The 10,338-nt window shown below is 39.7% G+C and overlaps 1 protein-coding gene and 1 long non-coding RNA gene across 3 annotated transcripts in view; one reads left to right on the forward strand and one right to left on the reverse strand.

Annotated features, from left to right (window-relative positions):
- MINDY3 (MINDY lysine 48 deubiquitinase 3) overlaps positions 1-217 on the reverse strand; it is a 60,477-nt gene extending 60,260 nt beyond the window's left edge. The window contains exon 1 of one of the 2 annotated variants that reach the window (XM_074865084.1): positions 30-217. In XM_074865084.1, coding sequence (XP_074721185.1) covers positions 30-126 — 97 coding nt within the window. In that variant the 5' untranslated portion in view covers positions 127-217. The remainder of the gene's footprint in view (positions 1-29) is intronic. The other variant, XM_074865093.1, reaches the window with a different exon arrangement.
- Positions 218-5,048: 4,831 nt separating this feature from the next.
- Positions 5,049-7,670, forward strand: LOC141942160 (uncharacterized). Its single transcript, XR_012628546.1, has 2 exons — positions 5,049-5,146; positions 7,134-7,670. It is a non-coding gene; the product is annotated as an uncharacterized LOC141942160 (long non-coding RNA).
- Positions 7,671-10,338: the final 2,668 nt, after the last annotated feature.

Below are 10,338 nucleotides of genomic sequence, written 5' to 3' on the forward strand. Positions count from 1 at the left end.
CGGGGCCGGGGCACGGCGCACGCAAGTACCTTGCGCCCAACGGCAGAAGATGGTGTCGGCCAGCCCGCGGGGCCCGGCCTTCTTGCCCCACACCAGGTGGACAAGCTCCTGTCCCGCCTCGGACATGACGGGGCGGCGGCGGCCCTGGGGCCGGGCGGGCGAGGCGTCTCCCGGCGGCGGAGACTGCTGTGGCAGCCGCTGCCCCTGCGCAGGGAGGGGAGGGGAGGGAGGGAGGGAGGGAGGGAGGGGCCGGGCCGGGCCGGGCAGCGCCGGGCGGGCGGGAGGGCGGGGCTGGGCGGGGCGCTCGCGCAGGGGGCAGGGCCTCGCCGGACGCCTCGAGGGGCTGCGCATGCGGGGCGGCCTCTTCCCCGCTTCCCCAGCAGGCCCCGGTGCTTCCGCCGGCGCAAGGAACAGGCCGGGGCGGGTAGCGGCGGCGGCTGCCCGGGGGAGCGGCGCAGCGGTGGCACCGAGGCTGCGGCCCAGCAGTGAGGCGTGCCACCAAGGCGCGGCCCATGGCCCCGGGGGGGCGGCTGGGTGAGCGTAGCGGCTGTCAGGCACGGGCAGCCCCCGACGCTTTGTTGGAAGTTGAGCGGAACAGAGCGGCCTTGGAGAGGAGACGGTGGCGTTAGGGAAGATGGTCCTCTAAGGCTTAACGTGGGGCAGGCGGTAGCCAGTGTAAAGACTCCTCATCTTGCCTGTGGGCTGAAATACCAAGAGATCTCAGGAATTCATAATCATACCACTAAGTATTTAGAAAGCTTCTTTTATGGAGTTGTATAGTGTCTTGTGGAAGCGCTAACCTATAGGTAAAATGTAGTGCTTGGATATATACACGAAATATTTTTACTATTTTAGAAACCCCTCTCTTACCTGGCAGTACCTATATTCATGCTGTAGTTTGAAATGAAGAATGAAAGGCAGCCATATGATTTTCTTAAAACTCTTTAGGAGTGGTGTTAGATGGACATCCATGAACTTGAGAAGATTCAGATTTGGAAGATAAATTTAATTTATCTAATTTAGTAATGATTTATTTTCCAGTAGAGATTCTAGAAATAAAGACTGGGTATTTTGATAGAAGATAAGTGCCATTTTTCCCTGAAAGATAATTGCCATCTGAATGGGAATTCACGGATGTTTTGTGGTCAGTGTTGTGCACAAGATTCACATAGACTTTACTAAAGTTCTTCAGTAACCATTACCACGGACAAAACTGGATTAAGGATGCTGTCTTAGAAAAAAAGCTTTCAATCTGAAAGTTTTCTAGGTGAAACTATTGTATGTGCCACTCTTCATGTGGCGTACAGATGAAATTGAGCTTTAATATTGTGCCCACCCACTTCATCATACACTTACTATTATGGAGATGGAGCACACGTTGAGACTGAAACGTGTAATCAGTCTGAATTAAGTATGAAAATAGGCAATATCAGGGTGTTTGTAAGCTTTCTGACATATGGAAATGTAAGCCAAAACGGTAACAGTACCACAAATTGATCAGAAGATGGTGTGGTTGTACTTCTGATTTTTAAGCATTCTCAAATACTTGCACAATTAAGCATTTTCTGAATAATTACTGACAAGCCATCAGTTTTCTTCAGTGTTGATTAACAGAATGGATTCTGGATTTGCATGAGTAATGCTTATAATGGACACTTTTTGATTTCTAGCATAAAGAATAACTCCAAGTGGAAATAATTTAATTAGAATTAAAGGCATCATAACAAAAAAATCATGTTCTGTACATACTATAGTTAGTGTGTGTTTTGAATCAATTGTGCAGTAAAATGCAAATTTTCTTGTGGTACTTTGAGTTTAATACTAGGTATAGCAGGCTTGAAATTGTAAACATCCCATGAGCAGGAGGGAAATATTAAAGATATATTTTAAAATATGGCATATACATTTGAAATATTTCAGAGAAGTATATTTATCAAAATGGTGTGATGGTGCAAGCGTAAGTCAGCTGGCTCAGCGAAGTTCAGACTATCCATTGATAGACAAGCTTTATGGGGAGCAGAGAACTGCAGGTTTTAGCCCGTCTCTTCAAGCTGCTGGGCTTGTTCTGAGAAAGCAAACTTACGTTGTCATGAATGCTTGGGGTGCAATCCAAAAAGCAATTCTGTGAACAAGTGGAAAATTGAGGGGAGAAGGCACTGTAAAGCAAGGATGCTGAACCTACAACTAAATGATGGCCACTGCTGTGTGGAAGAGGAGTTGGATGGCACCACCCAGAGGCACCAAAAGGCTGGAAAAGCTCCTCCTCCATTTCCCTCTCTGCTGCATTGGATCATTTGTGTGTTGTCAAATGGAAATTAATTAGAATGAGAGTGTCCTTTGATTTCATGGGTGCAAACAGGTACTCACACTGAGACAGATGTATGGAAAAGTTCAGTCACAACCTCAGGAGTTGCGAGCCTGAAGAGGTTCTGCACTTTAACATGGTCTAAATAAGCCCAGCAGGTTTACTTTCTCATCATAGAGTGGAAAAATGCTTATCAGCCATGCATCTTGATTATAGACCCACAGGTGAGCTAGCAGCTAATACTCCTGTATAATCACAATATCAAGTTAAATTGAATCTATATTTCGAACCTGAGTTAGAATGACAAATAGCCACATTTTGGTGTACTAGCAGTTTTGTTGTGTAGCAGTGATGGTGAGGTTTTAGGCTAATGCCTTGTGTTGTGTAAAAATGGTTTAACTTTTAAAATGTCTTTCCAGCTACCGACTGTTGTATACCTCTGATACTGCTAAATTGCTCCATATAATTTGAAAGTAGATAGGAGAAATTGTCTTCAGAATTGCTCACTATACTGACAAAAGCAAAGACAGTAATGAGAGATGCAAGATGTAAAGCAATTTGACCCATCTTGGTTTGGTTGACATACAGCACATGGAGTTCAATATAGACAAATAAAGATGAATCTGGGAACAAGGGAGCAATTTTGGGCATATGTGCCAACTGGAACAATCTGCCATGTGCTGGTTAGGAAAAGCATTAGGAAATTCTTTTGGAAATACCACTGAAATCATTAGCCTCACTAACACAAATGGTAAAAGGCAAACCATATAGTCAGCTGTAGCAAACAACAGTGGATATGAGCAAATGAGGCTGTGGATGTCATTGGTTATGACTTTTGATCTCTTGCTGATCATCTTTTAGGCATTCGTAAGCTAGTGAAATGTTGCATATGCATACCAAAGAATTGGACTGGAAGATACGTGTGTGAATTTATGTAGGTAGCTGCGTTGCAGTTAGTGAGGAGGAAACTAAAAAGGAGGATTAAGAGAAAAGCATATGAGAAAACTGGTATTTTGGAATTAGGAATGTACGAGGACTTCTGTTTTTTCAGTTTGTTGGTTTTGTTCATTAAGGGAGAAACTAAGAGCTCAGTCAGGCCTAATATCAGGTTGACTTACACTGTATTTCAGAAACTGAATGTATGTGGATTGGAGTCTGAATTCTGAACAAAGAGTGCAAATCAGCACACTAATACATGGAAATAGTGTTTTCTAAAATTATGAAACAATGTTTAAATCTTGTTTCTGTGGACTCTGGGATGTACAAACTGTACTATAAAGTCAGGGTTTCATGGAAGATAAATAAGACAGCAGACTTCTCTGCATATTGAGTCTTTACCTCCTTAAAATGTTTAGAGGTATGCAAATCAAGAAAGAATAAAAATCACTGCTCTACAGCACTGCTTAGATATATTCTAAGTAGCATGCACAGATTTGAACTACTTTTTGAAATAGTTTCTATTAAATGCACAAGTTTTTCCTTTTTTTAAAATGTTGGACTGCCATCATGTGGCTGGTTTGATGACTTAATGTGCACTTTAAAAAGTATCTGCAAGTTTTATTTTTTTCCTCTTAAATAATATGCACTATTTGTCTTTTTTTTTTTTTTTTAATTTCTCTGTGAAATGCTGTTACTTCCCTCTACAGACTGGTTTGGTGGTTTTGTTTTTTTAGGAAAACATAGCAACTACCCTTCTCTCTTTTCTAATCTCTAATCCAAACTCACTTGGTTTAGTTTGATTCTGTTGATTTTGATTTGTAACATCCTAGAACAGTTCTCCACTACAGGAGGAAGGAAAAGGTAAAGAACATAAGCATATACTCTGTATATGTGCAGCCCCATTTGGTTTACTTAATGTATTTTTTAAGAATTAAGCCTACTCATGAAAGTTTTTGGATTAATTGGGAGTTTATGGGTTTACTGCTATGAACTGTTGACAGACAGCAATACAAGTTACAGACGCTGTACATTTTTGCCAGGCAAATCTCAATGAAGTTCATCTACACTGACATAGCTTTGTCTTAGCTTTAAAAATGCGTTGTCTGGCTTGGGTGGTAGGAAAAACAAGTATATTAATAAATGCCAAGCTACTTAGTGCATAAGCTCCACAGGAAATCACAGTGGTTGTGTACAACTGAGTTGTTCTGACATTAGTGAGGAGGTAGAATTAAGTATTACAGTTAAAGTTCTCTACAGTTGCCTTTTCTGTTTACTCCTTTTAATTAGCCCCCACCCCACCCCCACACCAAAACAAAAATCATACCATCAGGTCTATATAGAAAAAATGTTATTAAGAAGTTGTAACATTGTGGTAGGTTAGAAAAGGCCATTGAACCAAATCACAAAAGTGTTTAGCTGTCTGTCTGTTGTTTGGATATCACTCGTGTGAATGTATCTGGACTTTGTTTATAGGACAACATGAAGTGTTACATACCTATTTGCTCTCAGCATGATTTCTGAGAAGGAATTTTGATATCACAAATTGTACTCAAAATTCTGTTTACATATTTGTGTCTGGGGAATAATGAATGTCGCCAATTTACAAAATGCTGATTACTCCCTCCGTTGCAGCAGAGGTGAGCTCTGGACAGTGGCTGACATCGATTCTTCCAGTTTGTTCTCAGTTAAAGGTAATTATAGTAGCAGAGATGACAAAGTGGTAGGGGAGAGAGACACTGATCCCTGTTTTTTGCTTAGGTCAGCCAGTGAAACACTATATGGAAGAGAAAAGAACACAATGTTATGCTCATCTGCTCCATGTCCCCATGCTGAATTGGGGTAACCCTGCAGGGTTTGTTGCCTGGAGAAGGAAAAGGCCCCACAATCCAGTGAATGGGCAGAGTAAGTTGATTTCTGCCAGCAGGAAGATGAGGAGGGAAATTGGGGCACAAAACCAAAATTCTTCAGGTACCAAGGGGCATAACTATGGCTCTGAGACTTGCAGGGTTCATTTTGTCTGTCCTTAGGCCTCCTTGTTTTGAGAAGAGGGTAAAACTTACATTTTGACCTGTGCATCAGCACCAGATTCTGTGAGAAGGTAGACTCCAAGTCTAAGAAACAGAAAGTGCTGATGTTGTTTATTTTCTCTTTTTAAAGGATGAATTGCTAGATTTGAAAAAGTTCTTAGAGGACTGACTCCTACTGAAATTACAGAAAAGAGAAAATGGGCAATTTTTTGGTAGATATTTGCCCTTGGAATCTGTTGATGAGATAAAACAAGCTACTGATTGTCCTGAGCACGTTAATGTTTGGGATTGACATCCTTGTGAAATGGGAAGGAATTCCTGGAGAATCACAACTTTCTGTGATACTCAATATAGCAAGTTAAAAGAGTTCTTTCTTGCGTATATACCATATATATAGTATCTTAATGCTATGGACAATGGTTTAGTTTTAGGTAAGCTGTTTAAAACTGCTGGAGCTATAACTCCATCATTTGCGGAAACACCAGTGAGTGAATCCCCCCTGTATTCATAGTACAAGCTACATAACAATTCTACTCACTGTTGCATTTCATTTAAGATTTGTAAGTTTAAGTGTGGAAAAAAGTATGACAGAAAATGGACTATTTTAGAAACATTATTTTATTCACTTTCTGCAAGTTACCGTGGCATTTTCGTGTTGTTTCAAGACAAGAGTCTTTTTTCCCCCTCCCAAAGCATACTGAGATTCTCTATTATTTTCAAATAAAATGATCTTACAGAGACAGATAAAATTTAAACATCCATTATCCTATATGGTCACTCAGTGTATGGCTCACAGCAAACACCTTTGGATTATGGACTGCAATTTTTAGGAGGAAAAGGAAAAAAAATTGGCATTGTAATTGTCAAGAAAAAGTCTGTAATTATTAAGACTATTAGGGATATAATTAAATTAAGAATGTCAAGTACCAACACAGTGATGCTAATATTATATCTCTGACATTATTAGTTACAAGTGGCTCAGACAAGCTTAGTGCGACATGAATGGGCTAATAACTTGCTGTGCAGTCACTACCCTCTGGTTAATTGCAGAGTTTATCTAGCAGTGACAATGCACAGAAAAAAAGATAAAAAGAGCTAGTTAATGCAGTTAAATTTTTAAAAGGCATAGTCATCAATTTTAGTAATGTGAGCTAGATTTCAAACTGAAGAGTTATTTGAAACAAAAGACTGAATTGTTTGATTTCCGTAAAGCTGAATTTAAATATATTAATTGTATTGAAATGTTAAAAGAATTAAATACACATAATTTAGTCAAAGTTGGACAGGAAAGTTCCAGTTTTGCAAAAGGACTGGTTTCCTGCAGGAAATGTCATCAGAGTATTTAGCCCAGCTTTACTTTTTATCTTGGAGAGGTTGGGGAAAAGTTAGTTTTATTGGGGAACTTTTGTTCTGGAGCAGGTGATGTGTTGGAAGAATGCACAATTGAGAGGTTGTTCAGATTGCTGATAGGAGAAAAAAAGATATTCGGAAAGTGGTCTGTACTAAAGGGACAGGAATCTCATTCTCCAAGTGTGACAATCAAAACCATTTGCCCATTTAAGTGTCTTGCTCTCTAAACTCTTGTTCTTTCTCAGGCTTTCTGTTTCAAATTCCTCTTTTTTAAAAGCCTGACACAGTTGTACTCCTCTCTTTATGTTCTCATCTCCGTTTCACCTATAGTACTTATGTTTAATGACACTTGCCTTTTGTTTAATTTTCCATCCTTAACCATTGTTTTGTCTCCTTAAGTATTAATATAAATGTTGCTGCTTTTTTATTCTTGGAACAATCTATTTCTTCCTGTATGACATTTTGTCCTTCCGATCTGTTATGAAAATTCATTATTTCATCTCTTTTCACAGAGATAGCTGGAAATCCCATCTACTTTCATATTGATACCCTTTCTGCAAGAGTCTGTGAGTTCCTTGGGCCTGCGACACGTTTGTGTCTGCAATGCATTCTGCAAAAGTATCACATACTTGTGACATTTTAAGAATACACAAGGAATGCAAGGACAAGAGCTTCACAGGGGGCAACCGTATTGGGAACAATGATTTGTTCAGAGGAGATGCTGGGCAGTACTGAGAAAAGCACCCATCAGTGAGACCTTGGGGAAGGGGAGGTCATAAGTAAGTTGCTGCAAATTCAGAATTTATTTGAGATGGGTCTTTCATCAGAAGATGAATTACTACTTCCTCTTTACGGAATGTTGTCATCACACCAAAATCAATCATAGGATTTTATACATCGTTATAGCTTATATATAACTTATTCTATAGACCATATATGTGTGAGTCACGCACTCAAGCTCGACGTTTTGAAGAGTGCAACCAGTGGTTGCTTCGGATCATTGAAATGAAGTGGTTTACCATATCTGAATAAAAATTTTTTGACCACTAGAGGGTGTTGTAGTTCTTAGAATAGCTAGAATAATGCTATTTAGTTTAACTAAATTCAGTGCAAAAAAATTCTCGGCACAATCCTGTGGTTAAGAAATTAAGGGTCAGGGAGCTTTGCTGATTTATAGCAGCTGAACATCTGCTTTGGAACACACAGAGTGAAGGATTTCAAATTTATGGTTTCCCACAACAACCATGACTTGTTTCTGTTTTACATACTGTTGGCATTTTTACTGACAACTTTTATTCTTGAACATATAAACCACTTTATTCTCTTTTTTTTTTTTTTGCTTTTAAATGTCTCCATGTACAAAATTATGCTGACATTTTTGTTTGCTTCCCATTTTCTTACTTTCTTTATAACAAAAGAATGAAGAGTAATAAAATCTAATACCCTTTATCCTGTCATTCTAAGTAGTAATTCATAGGCATCAAAGCTTCAAGAGATGATTGTGATCTGGAACTGTATAGATGAATTAGGAACATATCCTCAATGCTACATTCCTCTCTTCTTAGTTAAAAACTCCGTAAATGCATAGGAACATTTCCTCAATACTACATTCCTCTTAGTTAAAACAGTCTATTCCTGAGATAAAACTTTCAGTGATTCATGGTCCTTATGGACTATGGACCATAACTAAGTACCAGAAAGGGTTTTCTTTGAAATTTTGCCATTAGATGGAAAGAAGTAAGTTTCCCTTACTTCCCTTGCTTTGTTCAAATTCAGTTTTCTTTTGGTTTTGTGAAACTACCAATTCCAGAAAGGTCTGAGCCTATTAAGAGGTGGATTTTTTTCTCTTCTTACTTCCCTTCTGTCCCTTTGAAATAAATATACTAACTAGCTTTAGGTATTAGAAAAACATAGGAACTCCTGAAAAGTAAGGCTGAGAAGAAAACTGCTCATTCAGCACAACAGTGGGACTGCTGATAACATTGCTGTTAAGCAAAAATAATCAGCACATAAATCTAGAGTATTATGGCAACTCTCAAGATGGCTGGCTGTGGAAAACAGAGGAGACAGTCTGATATTCAAGCAACTTGTTGAGTCACTATAAATGGTGAAGTTGAAATGCTTGTTATTATATCGTATGAAACTGGTAGTGTCAGAGCCTGTTCTGCAATTTGACATATGGTACATCCTTGGATAGTGTTCTACAAAACTTAGCATTATGTGAAGCACGTATGGATGAGTTTCAAAATCATCTCTATCACCTCACTTTTTTTTGTTGTTTCTTTTAAAAATCATCATAAGCAGTTAGCATTAGTATACTTCCAGCAGCATCCCTATGTACAGAGAAATCCTAGGGCAGCTTTCCTCTCCTCTTTCTTTGAGAGCTTCATTCTGGAGCAGTGCAACTGAGAGCAAAACTCAATAGCTTGTCAGGAGCTGTGAATGTAAGTTTGTGCTACAATGAATCACATGACGGCAGAGGAACATTTTTGGCTTGGCACCTTTTTCACACGATATTGAAAAGAAAAATCAATGTGCAGTTTAATGTGGCAAAAATTTCAACAAGCTTTGTGTATTTCAGTGAAGAAATCTGTTCATTTCAGGCAATTAGTGATAAGGATGTATACCGTAAATCTGGTACCTCTGAGCTTCCAGTGCTGTTGCATTTACATGAGAAGTTGCTACATTGATAGAGCAAATGAAAATCTGGACTCCTTTTTTTGAATTTCAGAGGGCATCGTGTTTGCAATGAGCAGAACCCTAGGGGACAGAGCAGTTTCCTCACAAAATTTCAGAAGAAAATGCAAGGCCAGCAGGGAACTAGTTATGGCTTCCCAGATTTCTGGATTATTTTTTTCCTAGTTTGCACCAGTTGTAAACAGTTGCTGAGCAACTGGTTCCTATGTACTCTGGCCACTCCTCATCTGTGGTAAGCTTTCTTTAGGTTACCTATATATCCTCTGTGCCATATGACCTGGGAGGGACATCTGTGTTCCATTCTGTGATGAGATGACTAGCTAAGCAGATGAGGGGAGAGCAGTGGATGTTGTATACCTTGAATTTAGCAAGGCCTTTGACAGTGTTTTGCTGATTAAGGATACCAATTAAACTCGGACACCAGAGTGAAAAGAGTAGGTGTACTTTACTAGTGATAACCAAGTAATATAACAGAAAACTTGCAGTAAGAAAAGGCAGAATAGTGCACTTAAAGCAAGAAACAAGGAAATACAGGGTAATGCATCAAATCATTACTACATGAGAGAGAGAGAGAATAGTAATTAAGAGAAATACATCACCACTTGCATATATTATCATCATCATCCAGATCTGCAGATGCTGGGGAGCCCCGGTTACAGCGAGGATTTGGAGAGCCAGTCCCGGCAAGTGGGAAATCCTGCGCGGTGCGTCCACCCATAGGTGAGGCATCCAAAGTCGCTGCAAACGGGCCCAGCCTTATATACCAGAGATGGACAAGCCAGAATAGATGGCACCTTTGTTTTGAGCGGAAAATATCTGGTTTCATTCTCCTGTTGGATTCCACCCAAAGCTTGGCCAGGGCTTGGGGGGGGAACCAAGGGAGTTTCTAACAAGGCCAAATACTTAGGTTCTCAGCCTTGAAGAAGGCTGTGAAAGGAAAGTTGAATACATTCTCTCCTCACTACTGATTATATTTTGTCTTTCACTAGCGAGTTTACATATTTTATTAATGACTACATG

Source organism: Strix uralensis, chromosome 1, assembly GCF_047716275.1.
Source record: "Strix uralensis isolate ZFMK-TIS-50842 chromosome 1, bStrUra1, whole genome shotgun sequence".
Taxonomy (NCBI): Eukaryota; Metazoa; Chordata; class Aves; order Strigiformes; family Strigidae; genus Strix; species Strix uralensis.